The sequence below is a fragment of the Populus alba genome, chromosome 1, assembly GCF_005239225.2.
Source record: "Populus alba chromosome 1, ASM523922v2, whole genome shotgun sequence".
Lineage (NCBI taxonomy): Eukaryota > Viridiplantae > Streptophyta > Magnoliopsida > Malpighiales > Salicaceae > Populus > Populus alba.
Window position 1 is genome coordinate 41,370,536 of NC_133284.1, and position 26,527 is coordinate 41,397,062.

Sequence of the window (26,527 nt, forward strand, 5' to 3'; positions counted from 1 at the left end):
TTTTTTTTGTGAACATGAAGTATAAATACTAGTGAGTTTTAAATCCCACTATAAAAAGATACTAGGTTATCCTTTTAAGTTGAAGTATTTAAACCATAAAGTTTTTAATCTCACATTGAAAAAAAATAATTTTTTTTCTTGGTAACATAGAATATATATATTAGTGGGTTCAAATCTCACATTTGAAAAAAAAAAAAAAAAAAAACTTCGAGTCTCGTCCAGGTTGCCTGGGTCACGGGTGACCTATTAGATCGACTGGGTTTGGCTGAGTCATTACACCGACCGAGTTTTTTGATATATCCAGATTAAAAAACCCATATTGTGTTAAAATAAAAAAAATACCACAAATTTGATTGTTGCTTACTTTTAAAAAAAAGCTAGCCGCTTTTTAATTTACTTTAAAATAACCAAAACCCCACCTATTATAATATTTAACAACTGATTTATCTCCCATGCCTAACCATAAGTATTGTTCTTCCAAAAAAACATTACTAATTAGTTTAAATAATGGTTAATCATATTTAATAAAAGTTTTACTACATTAATCAATCACATTTTTAAGCAAATATTACAAAATTAAGGTTACGTGAATAGTCAATTATGAGGTAAAGTTTAGGGTTTGTTTAGAGCTAAAAAAAACATTAATAATTAGATTCAATCATGGGTAAACATATTTAAAATAAGGGTTTAGTGCTTAAATAAACATATTTTAATATAGATTAAAAATTATGGTTTAGGGAACTTTACCCCGTGACATTCAAATTAGGGTGTTTTTTAGGTGTTCAAATAAGCAAGACTAAAAGCTTTCCACTAGAAAAATTATGTTTGTGATATTTATTATTGTTGATTAAATAAAAATAATTGTTTTTTAGGGTTTTTTTAGCTTCGACATTGATGTGTTGTCATTTACCAATTTTTGTGTTTTTAGTTACTTTGAGTAAAAAAACAACCTATAAACAACACAAATAAATTATATTAATAACAACAAAATAAACAACCAATGAGTTTCAAAGTCTTGATTAATTTTTTTTCTTCAAAACATGTTTGTTATTGGTTTTAGGATGAAACTCATGTGAGATTCGAATAACGCTGCAAAAGAAAAGATAACCACACTAAACCATGAAATCATGCAATAACCCGATTGCAAAAGACATTTTTTTTGTTTGATTTGGGCTTAAGAGGATATGAAAATTTACTTTTCAAAAAGAGAATATTGTAGTCAATGATAAAGAAAAAATGATTTATCATTGAGGTCAATTTCCAATATAATATATATGAGGATATTTTAATTATTTTGTCAGATTTAAACTTTTTTGTTGGCCTATAATGTAAATTGTAATTTTTCAAAATATAATGGGTAAGTGTAAAATGGATCAAACTACAAGATGTTCAAGTATTTTTTTTCCCTTTTCTTTTCCCTTTTTGTTCTTTTTTATTTTAAATTTCAAATATCTATAGAGAAATGAAATAATGTGTTCTTTTGATATTTTGGCAAAAGCTAATGAACCCTTACAAATAAAAAATATGTTCAAAATTTAATTTATCCTCTAATATTTTTTTTAAGTGTTTCATATATACAATTACTTGTTTAATTTTTTATATTAGTTTTTATGACTTTATTTTATTACAAAGGATTGATACTATTCATAACATTTTATTATTTTGTTGTCCAATTCAATATTACCAATATCAATTAAAGCACCAAAATATTTACTTGTGATAATATTTTTAGTGAATAAACAAAAAAAAAAATGGTTCAATGGTGTTATCTCATAAATATTTTTAAAAACATTCAAAGATGGAATTTGTATTTACATGAAAAACCACATAAATTATAAAGATCCAACTATGAAAAAAAAAAACTTATTTTAGCATAATATTTGATTTTATATTTTAGATGATTTTCTAAAAAATACATATATAGATATTCTCTGAATCTAAATACACCTAGATTGAAACATGACATATTTGTATAAACAAACTTCCTTCCTCAATTCTCATTATTTTTGACATTCTTTTGCTTCTATCAAATAAAATAAAATAAAGGATATTTCTATTATTATTTAGCTTTTATGTTTAGTTTTAAAGATAAATTTTATGATACTCAAGATATAATTACATCTTATAAGTTACAACTTAAACCCATGAGCTAATATGCCACATTATCTTCTAGTTTTGATGTGGATGATCATGAAAAAGGAAAGCGGCTTAATATGTGCAGTCAAATCTTAATTTACAAAGAATATCCAAATAATCAAAGGAGATAAAAAATAAAAAAAATCATGGAATCATAATTTATTATGCTATTAAAAAATTGTAATTATAACCAATAAACAATCAAGATCACCCATGTAAAATAAACTTTCTTCTAAAGAAAAAAGTAGCTAAAAAAAATTTTTTTTATAAAAAACCTATGAATTATATTCTTAAACTTCCATATAAGTTTACAACTTAATATTGTGTTTATAGTATTGTAGAGGATGAGAAGTTTATGGAGTTTGTTAAGAGGATGAAGAGGAAGCTAGGGCTATGGGATGTATGCATAAATTCAATTCTTTTTGCATTTACAAGGGGTTTAAAATGAAAAAACCTGTCTTTTGTGTATATACTAGATATAAGTCCAAGAATATGATCTATAGGGATTTTACAATTATGTTTTTTAAAGGTAATTTGTTTTTGGAAACTAGGATTTGTTTTATAGCGAGTGATCTTCATTTCTTACTAATTATAATTACATTTTTTGAAGCATAATAAATTTCCATTATTTTCTTATTTTTATTTCTCTTTTGATTTTTTTAATCTTTTTCTAAATTAAAATATGGCTGCTCATATTAAGCATTTATTGTTCTAATCATCCACATCAAAACTAGAAAATGATATAATATTTAATTAATAAATTTAAGTTGTAATTTATATGATATTATTAATCACGGCTGTAATTTCTAAGATGTTACTAATTATAATGGTAACTTATAGGAGCTACTGATTATCTATATCAATAATTTTTTTTCTTTTTATATTATCTGATCAAAATTAGAATAATATTTAACTACCTAAATAAAACTTTTTTTTTTATACGTCAAAACTAAAAAATGATTTGACATTTTATATAATACTTTTTTTTTAATCTCCACATCAAAATTAAAAAATAATATGATATATTAATTAATAAAATCAACCTATAATATATATGATGTTACTACTTAAAGCTCATACTAAAATTTATGTCTTTTAAAAATTTATTTGTTTTTATATTTTAAAAGTGTTTTAAAAAAAAATTGTTTTAAATTAATATTTTCGAATTATTAATATAAAAAATAATTTTAAAATATAAAAATTATTATTTTAATATATTTTAAAATAAAAAACACTTTAAAACCGACTCCAATGATACCGAGTACCGAGGCTGAAAGACACCAGCCTCTCTCGCAGCGAAATCTTTATATCTCACTCTACGACAAAAGATAACATACAGTGGCTTGACAAGTAAATTAATCAAAAACCAAACCCATATTCATATAGCTCTCCTCCAGGATCTCTACAAACTTCTCCTCCTCATCCTCCTCCTCTTCCTCCTGCATCTCACATCACCATCCCCCACCCTCTCTCTCTCTCTCTCTCTCTCTCTCTCACACACACACACACACACACACAATGCAGCTTACTGTACTCCTTTCTCTACTTTTTCTCCTCTCCACCGCCACCACTATCACTTATGGCCACAACATTACTTCCATACTAGGCCAGCACCCATCTCTCTCCACTTTCAATCACTACCTCACCCTAACCCACCTCGCCGGAGAAATCAATCGGCGTACAACCATCACCGTCTGTGCCGTCGACAACGCAGCCATGTCTGAAATCCTTTCAAAAAAGCCATCAATCTCCACCATCAAAAACATCCTTTCCCTCCACGTTCTCTTGGATTACTTCGGTGCCAAGAAGCTCCACCAGATAAGAGACGGCACCGCGTTGGCAGCCACCATGTTCCAGGCCACTGGGTCAGCTCCTGGGTCTACCGGGTTCGTTAACATAACGGATGTTAAAGGAGGGAAAGTGGCTTTTGGACCGAAAGATAATGGAGGGAACCTTGATGTGTTTTATGTCAAGTCTGTAGAGGAGATACCCTACAACATTTCGGTTATACAGATCAGTAAGTTGTTGCCATCGGATGTGGCGGCGGCGCCCACACCAGAGCCCAGTGCTATGAATATAACGGATATAATGTCAGCTCATGGGTGTAAGGTTTTTGCTGATACTTTGATTGCAAACCCTGATGCTTCAAAGACATATCAGGTACTCTATATTGCTTTTCAATTCCCTTTTTTTTTTTTTTTTGAGATCTAGCTGACTGCTTTTAAAGAGAAATCATTACTCAACTATGATTTAATATTCTTAATAATGAATACTATATATCTTTGTTGTGGAATAAAAAAGATATACTGATTTTTAGTTCTTAGGATAATTGAAATTATAATAGGAAAAATCCCCATATATGCATTAATCTCAAATTAAATTCGAAGAAATTACTATAATGTTGACCTTTCTTTTATTTCTATTTTATCAGGCGGAGCAATTGATTTGATTAATTAATTGGTGAATGGGATTCAATGAATTATTAATCGCTGCTTTTTCCTCTAGATCTTGGGTGTAAACAAAAGATATTGATGTTTAAATGTTTTCTTTGGAAAAAACTAGATGGATTGGGCCAATTCCTTTGTGATTTTAAATATTGATCTGGGTTTTTTCCGCAATCTATCTTTGAAAAACTTTGTATGATTGATTCGGAAACACAGTTTATGTAGAAAATGCGTTACAGGGTGAGCTATGACCCCAATAATTCAAAAAGGCAATCAATTAGGACAAGTGAGATTCAACAACTCGCAGGTGCAGATGGGGGACACGCTGTGACCAAACTGTGAACTTTTTAAGTTTTGACTCTTCTTTGCTCCTTTTCAATGTTTCTTCTCAACATCCACTTTTATCTTCTTCTGTTCTTGTTTTCAAGTGTTGTTTTTTTATTAAAAATTGATTTTTTTTGTTTTAAATAATTATTATTTTAGTTTTTTTAGATGTTTTGATATGTTAATGTCAGAAATGAATTTTAAAAAATAAATAAAAATTATTTTAATCTATTTTAAAGCAAACTTTAAAGAGTTTAAACAACTTTCCATCGAATTTCTTGCATTGTTATTCTCTGTCTCAAGTTGAAAGCCATCAAATGTAATTGCAACATAGACTTGATTTCTTTTAGTTTTTTTTTTTCAAGTTTATTAGTAACAATTTTGAATGTCATGGGCCTCATGGCTATGTTTGGTTTCAGGACACTATTGATGGAGGATTAACAGTGTTTTGCCCTCTTGACGATACATTCAAGGCCTTTTTACCAAAATTCAAGAATTTAACAGCTTCTGGCAAAGTGTCACTCCTTCAATTCTTCGGTGTTCCTGTTTATCAGTCATTAGCAATGTTAAAATCCAACAATGGAATCATGAACACCTTAGCTACAAATGGGGATAAGAAGTTTGATTTCACAGTGCAAAATGATGGCGAGGATGTGACCCTCAAGACAAGGGGTACCACTGCAAAAATAGTTGGGACCTTGATCGATGAGCAGCCACTCGCTATATACTCCATTGATAAGGTCTTGTTGCCCCAGGAATTGTTTAAAGCAGCACTGACCCCCGCTCCAGCACCTGCCCCGGAGGAGGCGGCAGATGCACCAAAATCTAGCAAGCACAAGAAGCCCTCCGCTGATGATGCGCCATCAGACTCACCAGCTGATTCACCTGACGGCGACGCAGCAGACCAAACAGCTGATGACAATGCTAGTGTGAGACTCGATGGTGGAAGACTTGTTGCCATGGTATTGAGTTTGTGCTTAGGGCTTTTGCTGCTGTAGTAGCGAGTAAGTTCTTTCAGATTGTTCTTTTTTCTACTCACAGTGGGGAATAAGTCAGGCCTCAATGGCTAAGTTATCACTTAGAGTATGTTTTATTTGTTTTTTCATGTCTTATTGTTTTAGCCTGTGTTATTTCTTTCTTTCTTGCTGGCTTTTTTGTATACGGTTTGTGATCTGTATTTTGTGGTAGATACTGTAGATCCATGGAAAAACGTTGCTATTGTCACCGACCAGAAGATTTTGGCGTAGTTAAATAGAATTCTTGTGTGCGAGTTTCGGTTCATGTTCTTGCCATGGCAATTTAGGTTTTATTAGAAAATTGTGACATCGGGCTGTTTTTGCTTAATTTTTAATGTTTTTTATTTTTTTTATTATTGTTTTGATGGGTTAATATTAAAAATAAATTTTAAAAAATAAAAAAAAATTATTTTGATTTATTAAAAAAAAAACATTTTAAAAAATATCTATAAATACTTTAAAAGATAATCACGACCACAATGTTAAAAACTATCTAAATGCAAGCTAGCATGTGTTGCTATTTCTTATATTATAATATTTTATTTTCTTATAATAAATTTCTTTAATTCTATTGGCTATAAAATAAATCTAAATTATCAAAACAAATGAACATATAAATTCTATATGTTTTCCTTATTTAAGATTTTAGGACTGTTTATGCACGAGATGAACCAAAAATTCAGAAATGAAGTGAATTCCATCCCTTGTTGCCTTGTGCGTTCCGATGAAGATGGACTTGGTCCTCAGTAATCAAGTAGTTTTATGTTTTGATAAGACCACATAAAAAATATGTTTTTTTTTTTTTAGCTTTTTTAAAGATATAATTTATGCTTAAAAAATATTGTATTTTTTTAAAAAAATTAAAATTACCTCTCATCCAAACACAGAAAAAATATTAAAATTAAGTTTCTTTACTTGTCACTAACTTTTTTAATATTTTTAATATAAAAATAAATTTTAAAAAAATAATAAAAATATTATTTTAATAAAAACACGCATTACCCATCAGACTTGGAAGAAAATGGCCCATCAACCCATCTGCAGAACATAGATGCAAGTGGTGGCAGATGGATCTGAGCAAGACTGTATATATGTCGGTGCTCTTTCAGTATAATGAAACCTGAAACAAAACACGTAAACCTAGAACAAACTAGCAATGGATATGAGCAAAAAACTATGACTGAAATGAATTTAAAAGGCGAACATGACGTGGAACCGTTCTCTTGAGGTTGATATACATAAGCATAGGGAGGGGGGGTGCTGGCAGCACTGAACTGGAACTGGTGGACAATTGGCCTGAGATGGTGATGAAACGTAGCCAGCAAGTGGAGGCGGTGGAGTCCCATATGAGGGATAGTCTGGAACTGGTGGGGGAGGTGGCGGAGCGAGAGGTTGGCATGGGTATGGATATAGTGTGCAAGTAGTGCAATCAGTCAAGACATCTTTGGAAACTTTTTCTTGTTTCTGCATAATCTAGATTGGAGATCGACAGCCACAGTGCTAGAAGTAAAGCAAAACTTGTCTGCAACATATCTTTTGCCACTATAAGCCCCGTTTCCCAGTTCGATGAACTAAAGGGTGTTAGAAATGTGGTGGTCCTCTACAAGAAATGAAAGAAGCTCTACAGCTCTGCTGAGACTTGTAACCATAAGCTATCTACTGTAGTTTCGATTTCTCATAACTTTTTCTTCTGTATTCCGGTTTTTGTGCCGCATGGCAGACCACCTGTCATGTTTCGGTAGAGGTGGTCCGCAAATGTAACCTATTTGCACAAATCCACTGGGATAGACAAATGGTGCAGTCACAAATGTAAGCATATACATACACATAGAGCATGTCTTTATGTGCATATATATATATATATATATATATATATATATATATATATATATATATATATATATATATTAAGTAATATACTAAAAGACGTGGGGAAACTACTGTAGCTTCCCCACGCCTTTTACTTATTTAAGCTGTTTCATTTTATTTTATTTTTTGCAGTTTTTTTTTTTTTTTTGCTCTGTAGTAGCTTTTTTTTACATGTTTTTTTTTTAATGCATGGGCTTTTTATTGTAGTAGCTTTTTTTTTTTCTCGCTTTTATTTCTTCTGTTTTTTACATATAATGTATCATTGTACACACAGTGCAATACTTGACTTTTTTTTCTTATTTTTTTCTTTGTTTTGCCCATTGGTTTTTTTTTTTTTTTGCTTTTTTCTTTGTGTTGTTTTTTCTTTTAATGAATTTTTTTTTGTTTAATTTAGTTTGTTAATGTGGAAAAAAAATTTTAATTTAGTTATTATACTTTCATTACACGGATCTCGGTTTTTTTTATATATTAAACTGGTTGAGAACTTAGCTTTGTAACTTTTTTAAAAAGAAAAAAAAAAACACTATGGATTACTACAGTATTTCCCTTACATGATTTTTGTTTGGCTGCAGTATTTTCCCCACATGTTTATTTTTTAAATTATCTTTGTTAAATTTATTTTTTTAATATTGAGTTAGTTGAGAATTTAAGCTTTAGCTTTTCCCATGTTTTTTCATTATAATTATTATTATATTGTATTGTATTATATGACTGTTTTTTTCTTTTTAATTTTTTTTAATGAATTTTTTTTGTTTGATTTAGTTTGTTAATGTTAATTTTTTTTTTTTTTTAGTTATCATATTTTCATGATACGAATCTTGGGTTTGATGGGTTAACTTGGTTTAATGAGTTATTTTTTTCATTTAGTTTAGTTTGTTAAAGTTAATTTTCTTTCTATTTAATTATCATACTTTCATGACACGTATCCTGGGCTTGACGGGTTAACTTAGTTTGATGGGTTAACCCGGTTAATTCTGGGTAAACCCGTTATTTTTTTTTTTTCTATTTAGTTATCAAACTTGCATGACGCAAATCCCAGGTTTTACAGGATAACTGGTTTAAAGGGTTAACCCAATTAATTCAATTTTTTTTTCTTTTTCTTCATTAGTTTTTTCCTTTCTATTGATTTTTTTTTCTTTATTTTTTTTAATTAATCTATTTAATTATCACACTTTTATGACACGACCTTATAGCCAGACCCACATCCAATATTCTTGGATCCGGTATTGCAGTCAGACTCACTTAAACTTGGATCATGCAAGTTTAATTTTATTATTAATATTATAAATATTACTCTTAGGTCAGGCGTTGCAGCCAAACCCAAGATTCTTGAGTATAACTTTACAAAAAATCCAAGATTTTTAAATTTTTATTTTTTTTAATATTTTTTATACAAAAAAAAATGACCCGCGACATCGTGCGGGTATCAAAGCTAGTATATATATATATATATATATATATATATATATATATATATATATATATATATGAAAACAAGATTGATACTAAAGGTTGGCCCTTTTATGACTCATTAGGGGAGAACAACTTGCTATAAGTGGTAAAATGCTATCAGATAAAGTCACTGCAAAATATTGCAGGAGCACATGGCCGTTAGGAGCCTGCACAGCAAAATACAATTTAGTCTGCTTTGACGCCATTACAACGTTTGGTAACTCCAAGGGCAATGATCGATGAAGCATGCCATGGACTCATCCCCAGTGCACTAGATGACAAGCTTACCTTCAGGAATTGCTATTTGTGGCAAGCTTTGAATAAAGAGGATCTATTCAGGCAGCAACTCCTACAGATTTCCCATCTAGTATTGTCTGCATTTTCAGGATATTTTCTTCCATGCCCAATCGCTATTTATACATGAATCTGTGACTTGAAGGAATGCACTTTCACTTACTAAAGTCATGCAAGAGGACAGTGGAGATGTAAATAAATGAATTAGGTTACACAGCAAATAGACAACATAAGCTTGATTTCTATTGGCGATCAGCAGAACTTGACTGGTTCAAATCTCTGGCGTTTGAATATAAGTAACTTATCTGGTCATCATGCGTTGATCTTAATGGTTGTGGAGCAAATCCAATGTAATCCCGGTCTACCTTTGCCAAGCATAAATCAATGATATATGTGAAAAGCTCATGGTTCTGGGCTACAGGTTGAGCTGCATATTCCTCAAATGGCATCCACTGGGGAGAAAAATGGCAACCACGAGAGGAAATTTAATCAGCTATCGCATCCTTCAATCCTAAGGCCAGTTTCTTCAAGCAAAAAACGTGATAAAGAACTAAAACACAACAGAACGCAAGGAGCATGCATCTGATAACTGCATGTTGTATGTATACAGAGTGACAGAAGATTATGCCCCAGTTCTGAATTTTCCTAGCAGGAAGATAAATGTAGACTCTGTCATATGGCCCTTAAGTAAACTAAGATGAAGAGCAATCAGGCAAAACCATTGGACTCAATTTGTTATTTCTTAAACCGTTCAAGGATCTTCTTGTTTAGAAGAAAAGGCAGGACTTAAACACCAAAGATAAGGAACAAATGGCAGATCTTAACACCAAAACATGCTATGTATTGATTGTATTGGGCACATGAAGAACTGCTTTCTCTCTCTTCCAAATTTATTATTTTGAATATAGCAGATTGACTCAGAGACAAAGCGAAGCAAATAGACTGCATGAGTTTGCCTTGTTTTACTTTAAAGACCAATAATACTAGAAACGAGAATGTTGAAGGTTACGTTGTCATGTATCAGGTGTTGCCACATTACACTGCCTGGGATTACCTGAGCCGCTTCAATCTCTAAGTCTTGCTTCTGGATGTCAAAAGATAATGGACGCAACATGCAGAGGAAGACTAAATCTGACTTCTCAAAGAATGATTTGTGCCATTGCCTGCAAGTCATAGCCAAAACATGGGAGGAAAATGTCAAGGCACCAAACTGACTGAATTTAATACATCAGGTAGCCAGAAAGATCACAGGAAGAAAATAGAAAACTTTATGCACACTTGAGTTTAGATAAGAATATAGAGAGAGACATCGTCAATAGAGCATGGCAGTGCGAAATTATCCAATCCATGCATTGAATCCAAAATCAGCAAATCTGAGTTTTTGGACTGGATGTATTTCAAAGAAGTCTGGCAAAGGGATTCATGACATTCAATTTGGACAGATGCAAGTGATCTCTTCATGAGAAAACAAGAACTCGGACAACCTGATTTTCCCAAGAATGAATGGCTTCTTTTTAACACGGAACAGGTTTAGCCATTACATGGGGAATCTACTAGGAGAAACTCTAGATGCTGCTTTCTCTACGCAAAGAAAACCACCCTGAATCCATATCTTGGTTTATCCATTATAAACCATCTAAAAGTCAAAAGTAAGAATATAATTGGTGTTCAAACTACCATCCATTCTCCATAACTAAAAAATTAAGCATAATCAATAGTTCGAGTCACATTTAAAAAACCATCAGCAGCAACAAAGACTTCACACCTGAACGCTAGAATTTCCAGAAATTCCGTGTCAATCTGAGCAACAAAAACATGTGCTTTTAGACAGATGTGATTTGAAATAAAAAAGAAGGAACGTATATTGGTATACAGTTAATTACTTACTGCCGTCTCTTCTTTTACTTCTCTTATAGCTGCCATAAAGATCTCCTCACCCTGCATGTTGAAAATCTTATTTAAATGATTAAGGAGATCCATTAAATGTTAAACAATAAAAATTCCTAGCTCTAGGCATGTACCTCATCAACAGCTCCAGTAGGGATTTTCCACACGCCTTTTCCTTGAAATATGCCACTCTTTTCCTGGACCACAAGTACCTATAAAGGGATTTTGGCTATTCAAAACAGTAACATAGATGTATAATTCAACTTTTTTTGGGGGGGGGGGGAGAATGATGCTAAGAATTTGACAAAACAAGAAATAAAATTAAAAAAGGCAAATATAAACTGAAGATGAAAGTAGAATTAGGGTAAGCAGAATCAGCAAGAGAAGTTGTTGAAGAAATAGTGAATACCTCTCTTTTATCATTCAAGACAATAGCACCAACACCTACTCTATGGGAAGCATTTGCAGGAATAGTGCTTGGGGTGTCAGGAATCCAATAAACAAGCATGAGGTAATTTGGCTCTGCATGGTGGTACTGGAATCCTTTCTGTTATCAGGACAACAGAGGTACAAAGAGAGGCCATCATTTTTCTTCTTTTACTAGCATAAAATTTTTTGGAGCAATGCGAGATGACTGTATACAACAAATCTCTTAAAATCAATGAAGAAAACAGGTGAGATCAACATTACATGAATATACCATCGGTATTCTATCTTCATAAAAACAAAAAAAAATATAGGATTTTATGTTCAGAATTGGTTTTTAAGAGTTGGGACTTGAATCATGTCAAAAAGGCTGATTGAGCACCAGGTTCTGAGAATAAAAACCTAGTTATCTTATCACTTCACAGGCTCATGTTTGCACTCATCTTGTTCCTACTTAGGGACAGGATTTATTGTCGCCATATGAGAAAAATATGTAATATATATTAAGTACAATGAGAGAATTTGTGAAACATTATAAGGTAAGTCCATCTTCCTGGCTGGTGCTCTATTATGAAAAGAGGGATCGGCACCTATGTTGCCGCAAGCAATGAAAAGATCAAAAAGATTTTCTATTCTGAAGCTGGGATGATTATATCTCAGCTGCCTCCAATTGATTGCGGAGAATATATAACATATAATACACAAAAGATCCAACAATTGAGATGGTTTGGAGAATAATCATGTGACAAGGTTCCATTCATAAACCTGAATTCACAAGATGAATTCAGTTTGAGGAAGCATGGTTATAGGTTGTTAGATGATTAATGTCTATTGTGCTGTCTCTACCTGTGGTGATCCAGGTTTCACAGAAGCAGAGAGTAATTACCTTAACCGCAGTTTCTACAAGATTTACCAGTGCGATTGGCAACTTGATCCAAATTCCCTTCTTCCCCTGCAAAGATAAAATAAAAGATAAACTAGCCACCAACTCAATATGTTCAGGGGAAAATGATTAGATGAAAATAAAGAGTATCACTGCTGTATAACTAAAGAGTTTGTGACTAAGTGTCAGACAATCTCCAAGATCTTTTAAACAAGCCATGTTACAAAGCGTCCAGAGAGATAGTTCACTGTTATTACGCTGAGAAAAAAACATGACCAATTACATTCATCAGATGCCGTGCATCTCTTCAAAGGTGGTTCAACCCACAGGATTCAATTGTTTACTTGCAAGACTCATAATAGAAATGAAAAAAGAAAAGATTTTTCAGCAACAGCTGACAGTAGTTAGTGGCTAGCTGACATATTCTGCTCCATGCTTTACTCAGACCTTAGTTACTCAACTTGCATTCCTTCAACCAGATGTTAATTTCAGGAAATATACGAGCATTTCAATAGTGATTATGCACCATATATATAATCAAATTGTGGAAAAACTTTTCCATCATTGAAATTAAAAGGCAAATCAAATTCTGAAGGAAGCTGTGTTAAAATAAACACCTGTTGCCCCCACAACGATAATGAAGCTCTGAGCTTGGCATGAAAAATATCCGGGTCCATCGGCTCCTTCATGTCCACAATGATACCTCCATGATCATCATCAGATGCAGGAAGTAATTCAGAATGATGAACAGTGCCATTTGCATACAAATCAACCGGAGGTGTGGAATTCACTGAAACTGTCATGGATCCAGCCATAGCTGAAATAAATAACAATAAAAAAAACTTAATATGTGCCCAACAACAGTTATTTCACATCCCAGTTCAACGAAATTACAAAAATCCTATCGCAAACACAGCCAAGAGAAAACCATGTTGAACACGACAATGATCACGAAAACCGCACCCAACCAAACATAGATTCATGTTTCCACCTTTGTGGGCGAGTACACACACAAACTAAATGGAAATTCATACAAATGAATGGTTATGGTTTCCTGTATATTATATACATGCACACATCATCTTTACTCACAAATCAAATGAAAACACTAACTATTTTCTTCTAATTACCAGCAAATTAAAAAACTACCTGCCTTCCCTTCTGACCAACCCAACTAAAACATAAATTTAGCAGCGTAGAAGAAGGGGAATATATACAAAACAAGTAGGTTCATTTTCAACTACCCAGTATAAAACAAGAATACCTTTGACAAGAGGGCGGGGCTTGTTTGTTTTGGTGGTAGCGACAGAAAGGAAAGGTCTTCAATAATAGAATGCCAGTGCTAGCTTACCAAAAAAAAAGAATGCCAGTGCTAGTGCTCCATTTTTTTAGTGTGAAATGATTTTTGGATTAGATGCGGGAAAAACTACTCCGCAAGACTATATGCTTGATGACGTATTTCCACTCCCTTCCTTGACAAATGGGGTTCCGCTCCACGTCATGTGGTGCCCGCTTTTACTAGCCGCCCTCTTCCGTTGTTTTCGCGGTGCATTCATGATGAGGGCGGCCCCTGAGGACATCTCAAGGAAAAGAAGGGAGAGGACGGCAGAGGCTGATGGCCATAGGTTTGGAATGGGAGTCGAATTTACAAAATAAAGATCATCTCAACAAGTAAAAGACGGAGGAGAAAATTGCTTATCACATCACAGCTTTCTGGTGTCGGGTATTATTAGTTAGATCTTTTCACCATTTTTATTATATTTTTTTTTAAACCGCTAAAACCGTCCATGTTTAACAACTTCGACAATAATATGTTTACACAATACTCGTGTCCCACGTCTCCAACATTAAAGAAAAAATAAATAAATAAATAAAACGAGTTTTCTTAAGTTTCTATGTATTTAAGAAAGTAAGAAAAAAACAAAACTAAGGCTGTTATTGTTTCTCGAAAACTAATTTTTTAAAAATTACTTTTCAAGTTTTTATTTATTTATTTGTTATTAAAAAAATTAATCAACGAAAAACACTTTTCAATCAAATAAAAATTTAATTTGGTTTCCAGAAAAGTGTTTTCCTATTATTTTGGGCAGAAAACACTTTCCGAAAAATATAAAAAATTTAGAAATATCATATTATTTGTTAATTATATCAAATTTGATCCTTAAACTTTTAATTGCTATATGTATTTTGTTTTGAATATTTATTTTAATAAACTTGAAAAAATAAATAAAATATTAATAAGTTATTTTTCAATTTATTTTTCATGACATAACCAATTATTATACTATCAAATAATTTACTTTTCTAAAATTTATTTTAAAAAAAAAATTATTTTTCAATAAACAAACAAGTCTAAGAAATAATAAGAATTTGAAAACCCCACATTAACTACCCACGTTGAAACAAACAAAAGCCACAAGTCTCCTGGTCCATCTTCACCCCTTGATAAAAAATACTCTCTCCACCACTAATCCACACATTAAATAGTACCCTACCACGCATCTCAATGATTGTCCCTTTCTACCTCATTCAACTCATCAATAATGCAAGCTAAGAATCATGGTGATGAAGTTACGTTGTTCAAAAAACTCGAAAAAGAAATTGGTTTTTCTATCACAAACGTCCAGGGTTCTACGCTTTATCGTGAGTCAACAAGTTTTTCCATGTTCAAATAGAGAATTCTCTGGTACTCAAGTCAACAAGTGTTCTATATTAAAAAAGAAAAAATAATAAAAATGAAGATAAAGATGTTCTATATGGCCTAGAATGACATGAACTTGTGTAGCTGACTTTAATGGCCTTGAATGAAATAGTCTTACAAGGCTGCCTTTGAATGACCTAAGATGGGATTATGTGCTGTCAAGTTTTCAATGGCTAAGTCAAGCTGTGTCTTTTGTGTGGCTATAGCTTGGAACCTTTGTATGGTTAGCTTGTAGTCAAATATGGAATCTTGATTGTGCACCGTAATTAGGTATATTTATACACTTAGATCTTTGACTTTTTTCATAAAGATAGAGATGTATTATTGATAGAGAAATTTTATGTCCTTGGTTAATCATAATGGCTGCATTGATTATTACAACATGTCATGTATGTCATTTAGGCTTAGCCAAACAACCTGAAAAGAAAAATTTTATAGAGATTATCATTTATTCCTCTCGAAATCTTTTGAACGATCATGTTTGGAAGAATTTAACAGGTAAACATAAGGGAGAAAAATAATCATTATATAAACATTACTTTTGTTGCTGTATTTGTATGAAAAATATTACTTTTATAGCTATGCTTTAATGGATGTGCCTTCATGAAAAATGAATGCTTACCTTTTTATGGCTTTTGTTAACATGAGAGTTTTTACTACAAGAAAAATGAGATTTTATAAATTTTTATAGATGACATTATTGTCTAGAAAATAAAAAATGTTTTGTGATCATAAAAAAAAGTTAAGGATATGTTGTATAGAGATGTAGAAATTTGAATAGAGATCTCGGATGGAGATTTTTCATGAAGCCATTGATATTTCAATTGAGACATGAAGATCTTATTGTGGAGGTTTTCATGAAGATATAGAGATTTCAATGGAGACAAGGAGATCTCGTCATGAAGATTTTTCATGGGGATACATTTAGAGATATGGATAATGTAAAGGAGATATGAAGATCTCTCCATGATGATTTTCATGGAGACTGTCGTAGCATGCATGATGTTAAATGACTAGCTTTCTTCCTAGATCGAGGGAGTTTTGGATGTGTATGATTTAAAAGGTTCAGAAGTCACCACCTAGTATTATGATCACTAAAAAAGCTAGTGGTCTGCAAGAGTATGAGTAAAAGAACTAGTTGTGTATGAGGAAGACACATCATCCCTAGTGCATTCTACCTATGGTAAACTGTATTGCTGATTGATTGTTTTTTTCCATGTCATGTGTTTATTTGTTGGTCTATTTAATATCTAAGAAAGGTCCTCTCCAGTAAGGATGTCTCTATTTTATCAAGTTATAACCTAACTACTCTAAAATCCATATTTTAATGGTGAATTTATTTCTACTTTGTATCTTTAATACCCAGGAATATACTTTACAGTGTAAAATTATACCCCTGAATGTTAAAGTCTACAATTAATTCCTAACATTTTATTTTAGTTAATTCATTTAATTTAATACTTTGAATATGCATTATGTTGTAAAACTTATACCCCAAATATTAATTAAACAAATTTTTGTGATGTTTTTGAAATTTAGGCCAACTTACCCCATGGACTTAATAAATTTGTTATTAAATCCATAATGCATGCAAAAATATAAAACTATGTTTTTTTTTTTTTGAATTTTTGATATTTTAAAAAATGCTAAATCATAAAAATAATGTTTTCATTACAAAAACACAAATTGTGATATTTTGGAGAAAACTTGGTCATATACAATTCAAACATTTGATTAATTATTTTTTTTAGAAGAACCATTCAAACAAGCAACCAACTTAATATTAAGGAAATTGATTTTATTCTTACAAATGAAAAAATAATAAGTTTGAGCATGTGCATGGCTTTAGGATACATCATGAAAATGACATGTTATGTGGTTTGTATATATTGAAAATAAAATTGAAGGACATATATATAAAAAAGAAAATCATGACTAAACTTTCTTAAGGGCAAAAAGCATAAGTTGCGTTGTAAATATTTTGACAACCCAATAGAGTTGCTTTTATGTAAACACAAACATGAATAGGTAAATCTACAGTTACTCCTACAAAGAAGAAGGACTATACATAAGTTAATTGATGTTGTTGGTTTTAACCCTTCTGCCTTGATAGATTTAGAGTTGGCTCTACGGTTTGATAAGGCTATTGAAGGCCTTGCCCATTGTCTTATATTTGGGTGCCCAAGAACACCAGGAGAAAGGATTACCTTTTCTTCCTATGATCTCTTTTCCAACCAAAGTTTCATCTTATCCCTTTCACTACCTTTTCTCTTTTTTTTTTCTTCTTCGTTACAGTTTCCTTTTCTCTCCCTACTCTCTTTGTTGTTCTTGATAATAATCAAAATTAAAAGATGGCCCTCAATGAATTTGATAACTTGCAAGTAAGATTTGATCCTAAATTTTCATTATTTTCTCCAATTAGACCCTTCTTGTTGCTATTGGGCTCCTAACCTTGGTCACTTGGTCCAATTTGATTCTTCAACCCTTGATTAAGTCCCTTTGTCCATTTTTCATTTTGTTATTTGAAATAATTTCTTTTAAAGAAAATGATAATTTTTAGGGAACCTAAAATTGGGTTATGGCAAAGATATAGAGATCTCATCATGAAGATTTTGCATGTAATCAATAAAGACAATGAAAAAGTTATTGTTTTTACTTAAAAAGTTCAAAAGAAGGAGATACAATTTTAAAAATTATATGATCTCAAAGTACTATGTCATAAGGATTTTTTTTCTGGTTGAATCTTCTTCTTCATAAATTGTTGAATGTATCTTATATAGATGAAAGGTCATTGTTAATTAACCTTGGTTGCATAAACAGATGTTTAGAACCATACCTCCTAGGTTTAGGGCTAGGCTAATTGAACCCTTATACGAACTCATTCTAGTTATTTACTAATTTTACCTAAAAATATCGTTATTTGTTACATGTCTCAATTAGGAATAACTAGTCTTTTATTAAATATGCTAATTCACTAGTTATTTTTAGAATAAATAAACCTTTGATTGTCATTATTCTGACAACAATGAAGAATGCAAAATGACTTGGACCTTAGAATGAATAAATTTTAGTCTGATTATCCACCTTATACCTTGGGTGTAACTAATTGTAGTTGATCCATTATTGACCATTTATTTCTTTATAGATAGACCATTAGTATATTATGCATAACAAACCCTTTAGAAATAAAATAATAATAATAACATTACAACTTATCTTAGGTAAAACGCTTTAGGGTAATGGTATCTTACATTTAGCATAATCAATCTCTTACCTAAAATTATGAAAGACCAAATAAGATTCTTAGTGATCATAATACTATATGGTGACTCGTTTTAAACTAATAAATGTTTCAGGCATTTTTTTCCCTTTAAAAAAGAACTATTTTTAGAAAAAAAAAAAAAAAAGAATGTTGTGATGACGTATATGATAAATAACACATACAAAACTTTTTTTCATTTCCTTATTTATGATGTTATTCTCAAATGCAATCTAAAGTAGCCTTGCAACTAAGAATGGTTAATATGTTGTTAAACATTTTTGGTTCATAATTGACACGACCAAAAGATTGATGTCTTCTCCCAAGTGCAAGAGTGTCGAAGTAATAAATAATCCAACAAAACCGGGGTCGAATCACAAGAAGGTTAACTGTATAAATTATAAATAACAATAATATAACAACAATAATAATAACAACAACAACAACAACAACAACAACAACAACAACAACAATAATAATAATAATAATAATACTAGTAGTAGTAGTAGTAATAATAATAATAATAATAATAATAATACTAACATTAATATTAATATTAATGGTAATAATAATAATAATAATAATAATATAGAAGAAGTTGATGAGAATTTTGAGATGAAAGATCGATGTGAGAATTAAATAATGATAAAAACAATTGCCAAGGTTAGAGGATCCACTAATAGTATTTCAAACAAGTATAATATAAACTCTTATTACTCAACTGGAGACCACACACAAAGGAGGTTTCAATCGGATTATAAATTGTTAACATGATTACATTAGTTATCTTATTCGAATAATGCTAATACTTGTAAATATTGTCAGGTATTCATGATTATAACTTATGTTAACAACAAATCAAGTTTCTTTCATAGCACATGTATAGGTTATACCATACGGTTGAGTTATGAAAGTGCCAAGCATTTATTGTACCACGTGTTATACAACACAAATCTAGATTAACCATTTAACAAGCAAAGTATTAAGAGTGAACAAGATAACAAATACAAAACATGTTAGTATCAAACATTAAAGTCCATGTTGAGTTTACACTATACTTATTCTTACACCATTAGTGTAACTTTTTCACCTTGACATAATAAACTTAGCTAAACATAATGAAAGAAGAGAAACATTAATAAACAAAATAAGAAACATAATAAAGTTTTACCTGTCCACTCATCTGAGGGTAATAAAGGGTGGCAACTTTGTGTGTGATTTCATATTTTTTCATTAAAGACTCAGATGGCTTGTTACAAAAATATGTTCCACCATCACTTATCATGGCTCGAGGGATTCCAAATCGACTTAAAATATTTTTTTAAAAAAACGTTATCACTGTTTTGTGATCATTGTTTCAACTTGGAATTGCCTCTATCCATTTTGAAACATAATCTACTACGACTAATATGTACAGGAAACCAAATGATGAAGGAAATGGACCCATGAAATCTATACCTCAACAGTCAAAGATCTCAATGACATGAATAGGATTTAAAGGCATCATGTGATGTTTTGAAATAGATCCCAACTTTTGACAATTTTTACAAGTCTTGTAGAAAGCATATGAGTCCTTGAAAATGGTGGACTAGTAAAATCCACTTCATAAGATTTTTGCAATTGTCTTTCTTGATGAGAAATGACCCCCATGTGCATCCGAATGACAAAATTTAATGATGCTATTTACCTCATTGTTAGGAATGTATTTTCAAAATATTTGATCAGGATAATATTTGAATAAATAAAGGTCATCCCAATAAAAGTTCTTCACTTTGTTCAAGAACTTTATTTTATCATGGGTACTCCAATGAGTTGGCAATTATCCTGAAACAAAAAAATTAACAATATTAGTAAACTAAGGAATTGTAGAGATAGAAAATAAAGATTCATCAGGAAAGTAGTCATTGATTGGTATGATGTTAGATCTCGAATCAGTTGTCAATCTTGACAAATGATTTGCAACAACATTTTCGGTGCCTTTCTTGTCTTTGATTGTGATATCAAATTCTTGAAGTAACAAAATCCACCGCACCAATCTAGCCTTAGAATCTTTCTTAGAGAGAAGATATTTTAATGCTGTATGATCACTAAAAACGACAACATGTGAGCCAACAAGATAAGATCTGAACTTATCACATGCAAATACTACTGCAAGTAATTCTTTTTCAGTGGTAGTGTAATTCATTTTAGCACTATTTAAAGTTTTACTTGCATAGTAAATCACATAAGGCTTCTTATCTTTTCTTTGTCCCAAGACAACACCCACAACATAATCACTAGCGTCACACATTATTTCAAAAGGTAGTGACCAATCAGGAGGTTGAATCACATGAGCAAAAGTAAGCAAGCTTTTAAGTTTAACAAAGGTTTTTTCACATTGTTGAGTCCATTCAAAAATATTTTCTTTTGTTAGAAGGTTCCACAATGGTTTAGATATTACACTAAAATCTTTGATGAACCTTCTGTAAAAACCAGCATGTCCCAAGAATGATCTAACATCTTTAACAGATTTTGGTATTGGCAAGTTAGCAATTAACTCGATTTTAGATTTGTCAACCTCAATTCCTTTGGATAAAACAATGTGACCAAGTACAATGTCGTTTGTTACCATAAAGTGACATTTTTCCCAATTCAGTAAAAGATTCTTCTCTTCACATTTGTTCAAAACCTTTTCTAAGTTAGTTAAACAATCATCAAATGAATCACCAAAAACAGAAAAATCATCCATAAAAATCTCAAAGAAATGTTCAACCATATCACTGAATATGCTAAGCATACATATTTGAAATGTGGCTGGTGCATTACATAATCCAAAAGGCCTTCTTTGATATGCAAAAGTACCAAATGGACATGTGAAAGTAGTATTCTCTTGATCTTCCAATGCAATTTCAATTTGGTTATAACTTGAATAGCTATCTAGGAAATAATAAAATTCATGACCTGCAACTTTTTCTAGGATTTGATCCATGAAAGGTAAAAGGAAATGATCTTTTCTAGTCATTGAATTAAGTTTTCTATAGTCAATGCACATGCGCCAACCAGTAATAGTTCTAGTTAGAATTAACTCATTTTTCTCATTTGTTATCACAGTGACTCCAGACTTCTTGGGTACAACTTGGGTAGGACTTACCCATTTGCTGTCAGAAATAAGATAAATGATTCCATTATCTAGAAGTTTAATGACTTCATTTTTCACTACTTCTTTCATATTACGATTAAGCCTTCGTTGCATTTCTTTATAGGGTTTAGCATTTTCCTCCAAATAAATCATGTGTGTGCACATCAAAGGGTTAATTCCTTTTATGTCAGATATGGTCCATCCTAATGCATTTTTGTGCATTTTCAGAGTTTGTAATAACTTACCTTATTGATGTGCATTGAGTTTGGAAGAGATTATTACCAGAAAGGTTTCATTTTCTCTAAAAAATGAGTATTTAAGATTGAATGGGAATGGCTTCAAATTAGGTTTAGGTGGTTGAACACTCAGATGGACTCAATTGATTGTGGTGACAATTTTTTAATTTGTGGTCTCTAATTCTTTGACTTTGATTTTTCTTGAAAATAGACCATTTGCAAATCGTCAAGTTCATCAATCTCAGTTTCACTAAAAGTGGTTTGAAATTGATCATGAACTAATTTTTTAATAAATTCCACTTCCTATAAATCATTATCATCTCCAGGTTGCTTGCAAATGTTGAAAATATTATTCTCCAATGTCATGTTTCCAAATGATAATTTTATCAGCTCATTCCTACAATTAATCAATGCATTAAAAGTTGCAAGAAATGGACATCTTAAAATAACAGGAATTGAATTACATGCTTCAACAGGTTGTGTATCCAAGATAACAAAATCTACATGGTTATCAACTTGTACTAACACATCCTCAACTATTCCTCTAGGCACTTTTACAGATCTATCAGCAAGTAAAAGAGTTACAGAAGTTGGTTTTAACTCATCTAGATTGAGACTTTGAAAAACCAAATATGGAAGTAAATTCACATTATCTCCTAGGGCATTAGGTTTTGAGACACCACTACGAGCTTAGTAACTCGGGTTGCAGATATTGATATGTAGATAGTGCAATGTTTGATTCCCTTAAGCTTTTCTCCTTAACCCATGTAACAAGCACTAGGCCAAACTTATCTATGTTTTTATTATCATCAGTTTTTTTTTTTTTTTTTGCAAATTATATATTATCCATTTCCCTTAGTTGTTACCTTTAACAAAAGAACATAAATAATGTAATAATCTAATGTGCAACTACAATCATATGTTAAAGTGTGTGTGTGTGTGTCTGAAAATAAAGGTTTAAGAATACTTGTTAAATGAGTATAAGAGCATAATCAATTAATAATAATGCGAGAGTTTGTAAACCTGAATATTTTAAGAAGTATTCTGATAGACCTTATTAAGAATGTTTATTAAGATGCGTCTCAAGAGTCACTTTAACAAAAGAACTCCTTTACTCTACCATCCTAGTAATAACAGTTTTGCAAATGGTTTATGAAATAAAATACACAGTTAGTTCATTTTTATTTTTATTTTTAATATTAACTACTACCATTTCCCACCCAATCAAAATAAGACATTATCCTCAATGTCCTAAGGTAAAAAGATAGAGTATAGAAGACATCACCTGAAACAACAAACACTAACAAACCTAAAACACACTTAAACAAATATAAGAAATAACAAAACAAAATAATATGTTATTAATAAAACCAAAAGACACAAGGTTTCACAAACAAAGGCTCAAATCCAATATAAGATTTTTACGACTTTTCATAGTTGACTAATTTATGCAAATCATGAAAGGATCAATTATATGGATGAAAGATTGTAGTTGGTCAATCAATTGTTCAGCAGTAGCAACAAACATTATGATTTGTCATGTTGAAGATGTTAGAAATTTTTGTTCTACATCTTGGTCAAGAAAAGACAACAAATTATCGAAAAAACCATTAACATTTAACATACCTATGGGTTTATGGTGAATGCGCAATTAGGCCCAAGATGAAATATTAAAGATCTATTCAAATATGCCCAGACCACCTAGTAAGGCAATGAAGGCATCAACATGGTTAAACATTGCATTCATTCAATCAGACATTATAGAGACTTGTAGTTCCTCTCTAATTGTTTTTCCAATGATGTCCCCTTTTGTTAAAGCTTTGGGGATGACCCCCAAAACTTGACTACCTTCTAAAAATGCAGCTACTGACACACTCCCCATTAACCCAATGTTGTCTTCCTTATTTACTAAATGAATCTTTCTCTCAGCTAGTATCTGACAAAGATGATTTGCGGATTCTATAAACTCTTTTTCCTTCCCAAGACTAGATCCATAAAAAACACGAATATTTTTTTTTTATTTTAAGAGCTGAGGATCCTACCATTTTAAGACCTGTCTATGCTTATAGAATGTATGGGTTGAGTACAAATGAAGGGAAGAAGAAGAATGTTTTATATATGAGAAACATAAAATGCAATCATATCACCTATATGGAAACCAGTTGGAGTCTCTCTCTCTTTCTTCCCTTTTTTTGTTCCTTTTTTTGTTCTTTTTTTTAAAAAAAAAAAACATGTGTATGTACAGGTAGTTGTAATTGTAGCTCACATCTTCCCTTAGTTTTACATCCAAGAACAACTTAAACGCCCTCTATTAGTCAGGGATAGACTTCCCATCCAATTTTCTTAAAAACTAGCAAAGAAGGTCATTTTTTAGTAAGATTCCTAAAACTATGATGAGCATGTTCTTTATGAAAATGGGGTCATAAATCATGAAATGCACGATGCACATCTCTACTATAATGAGACTTAAGAGTCAATAGAAGATTATCTAAAGACTCTCTATGTTTTGAAATAAATCCTACCTTTTGACAATTTTCATAGGTTTTGTTGAATGCATATGAGTCCTTGAATATGGTGGGCCAGTAAAATTCACTTTGTAAGATTTTTATAATTGTCTTTTTTGATGAGAAATGATCCTCATATGCCTCAAAGTGATAAAATTTAATGACACTACTTACCTCATTGTCGGGAATGCATTTTTAAAATATTTGATCAAGATAATATTTGAATAAGTAAGAGTCATCCCAATAAAAGTTTTGCACATAGCTTAAAAACTTTTTTTTGTCTTGGTTATCCAAATAAGCTGGTAAAAATCTTGAAACAAGAAAATTGATATTTTTAGCAAACCAAGGCATTGAACTAAGAGAAAGTAAAGATTCATTAGGAAAGTAATCATTGATTGGTGTGATGTAGGATGTCGAATCTATTGTTAATTTTGACAAATGATCCGCGACTATATTTTTTATGCCTTTTTCATCCTTGATTTCTTCCTTTTTGTTCATGGCATGAGAAAATGAAAGTGTTGGCGGGGAATCAGTCTTTTCTTTGTAATGTTTATATTCAACCCCTTCCTTACCCTTAGAGATTGACTCATCATCTTTCTCACAGGGTTTAAGAGTCGGTTTTTCAATAACCTTACCACTGCTAAGAGTAATGACTGATTTTACTTGATCCATGTGTTAGTTTCCGGAACTACTTACATTTGTATTATATTGCCCCTTTAGAATTTGTTGTGGTTGAGATGGAAACTTACCTTTTTCTTGAAAACTAAAAGCAGATGTTAACTTTGCAAGAGTATCTTTAAAATCTGTCATGCTTTGAACAAATTGAGTGTTGATTGCCTCTTGCTTTTCAATGAATGCATGCAATGTTTCCTCAAGATTTTTTCTAGAAGGTGGAGCATAAGAAAGTGCATATCCATGAGAATTTTAAAAATTATGGTGTGCTTAAAATGGTGGTTGTGAAGTTTGTGCATTATTGTTATCACTTTTCCAACTGAAATTTGGGTGATTTCTCCAACCAAGGTTGTATGTTTGCGAGTATGGATCATAATTTGGCCATTGGAAATTGTTTAAAGCATGGACATGTTCATGGAAGCATTCCTTAAAAGAAGGCAAAATTGGACAGTCATTGGTTGGATGTTCATTTGTTTCACAAATTTGACACACAATGTCTTGAACAGATTTTAATTGACCATTCTTTTTACATTCAGGTGCCTCAACTTTTCTAGCTAAAGATGCAAATTTCGCTTAGAGGTCATTATCTTCCATAAGATTGTACATACCTCCACTAAATGTATGAGGTTGAGTTTTACTCGATGCCTCATAAGTGCCTATAGTGTCCTAATTTTTATCATTTTTAGCTTGCAAGTTTAGGTACTTTATTGCTTCATCAGGATCTTTATCTTCAAAAGTTCCATTGTACATCAATTCCACCATTTGCCTATCTTTAGGTGTTAATCCTGTATAAAATGTGAAACCAATCTCCATGTTTTAAAACCATGATGAGGGCAAGTATTAAGCAAGTCTCGATACCTATCCTAACATTAGTAAAATGTTTCTCCTGGTTTTTTAATGAAAGTGGTGATTTTTTTTTTGAAAGAGTTTGTTCTGTGAGATGGAAAAAACTTCTTTAAAATTTTTTGTTGCATTTCATCCCAAGCGCGAATGGATCCTAGTTTCAAATTTTATAGCCATGTTTTGGCTTTATCTTTTAAAGAAAAAGAAAAAAGCTTTAATATGATGGCGTTCTTGCTACAACTTGAGTCATTATAAGTGTTTCAAACTTCTTTAAATTCTCTCAAATGCAAGTATGGATTTTCTAGATCTAAGTCATGAAAAGAAGGTAAAAGTTGAATAATGTCTGGCTTAAAATTAAAATGAGATGCATGAGGAGGAAAAAATATACATGATCGTGCAATTGTTCTTATTGGATTCATATAGTATCTAAGTGTTCTAACCCGATTATTCTCATTATTCTCAT

At 31.4% G+C, this 26,527-nt stretch overlaps 2 protein-coding genes and 1 pseudogene across 4 annotated transcripts; 1 reads left to right on the plus strand and 2 right to left on the minus strand.

Moving 5' to 3' along the window:
- The first annotated feature begins 3,580 nt into the window (after nucleotides 1-3,580).
- Nucleotides 3,581-6,185, plus strand: LOC118056880 (fasciclin-like arabinogalactan protein 1). The gene is made up of 2 exons (XM_035069294.2): nucleotides 3,581-4,296; nucleotides 5,324-6,185. Exons 1-2 carry the CDS (start codon nucleotides 3,655-3,657, stop codon nucleotides 5,900-5,902), a joined length of 1,221 nt encoding a protein of 406 aa, XP_034925185.1. The 5' UTR covers nucleotides 3,581-3,654; the 3' UTR covers nucleotides 5,903-6,185.
- A 3,103-nt stretch (nucleotides 6,186-9,288) lies between these two features.
- On the minus strand, nucleotides 9,289-13,729 carry LOC118056772 (nudix hydrolase 10). Of its 3 annotated transcripts, none has more exons than XM_035069111.2 (9): nucleotides 13,660-13,729; nucleotides 13,349-13,548; nucleotides 12,735-12,800; nucleotides 11,832-11,969; nucleotides 11,557-11,634; nucleotides 11,423-11,473; nucleotides 11,301-11,335; nucleotides 10,590-10,698; nucleotides 9,289-9,987 (listed from the first exon to the last, which is right to left on the minus strand). In XM_035069111.2, exons 1-9 carry the CDS (start codon nucleotides 13,712-13,714, stop codon nucleotides 9,778-9,780), a joined length of 942 nt encoding a protein of 313 aa, XP_034925002.1. In that variant the 5' UTR covers nucleotides 13,715-13,729; the 3' UTR covers nucleotides 9,289-9,777. The 3 variants fall into 3 exon arrangements, with proteins under 3 accessions (XP_034925002.1, XP_034925000.1, XP_073260096.1); XM_035069109.2 differs by having other exon boundaries at nucleotides 10,545-10,698; XM_073403995.1 differs by lacking the exon at nucleotides 11,832-11,969 and having other exon boundaries at nucleotides 10,545-10,698.
- Nucleotides 13,730-20,294: 6,565 nt separating this feature from the next.
- LOC140955253 (uncharacterized) overlaps nucleotides 20,295-26,527 on the minus strand; it is an 85,738-nt pseudogene continuing 79,505 nt past the window's right edge.

Excerpts from the sequence above, each read along its gene's own strand:
- LOC118056880 (XM_035069294.2), top strand. The coding sequence starts at position 3,655 with ATGCAGCTTACTGTACTCCTTTCTCTACTTTTTCTCCTCTCCACCGCC. Across the intron at positions 4,297-5,323 it reads ATGCTTCAAAGACATATCAG|GACACTATTGATGGAGGATT; the intron begins GTACTCTATATT and ends GTTTGGTTTCAG.
- LOC118056772 (XM_035069109.2), bottom strand. The coding sequence starts at position 13,714 with ATGAATCTATGTTTGGTTGGGTGCGGTTTTCGTGATCATTGTCGTGTT. Across the intron at positions 12,801-13,348 it reads TATCGTTGTGGGGGCAACAG|GGGAAGAAGGGAATTTGGAT; the intron begins GTGTTTATTTTA and ends TTATCTTTGCAG. Across the intron at positions 11,474-11,556 it reads CTACTGGAGCTGTTGATGAG|GGTGAGGAGATCTTTATGGC; the intron begins GTACATGCCTAG and ends TTCAACATGCAG.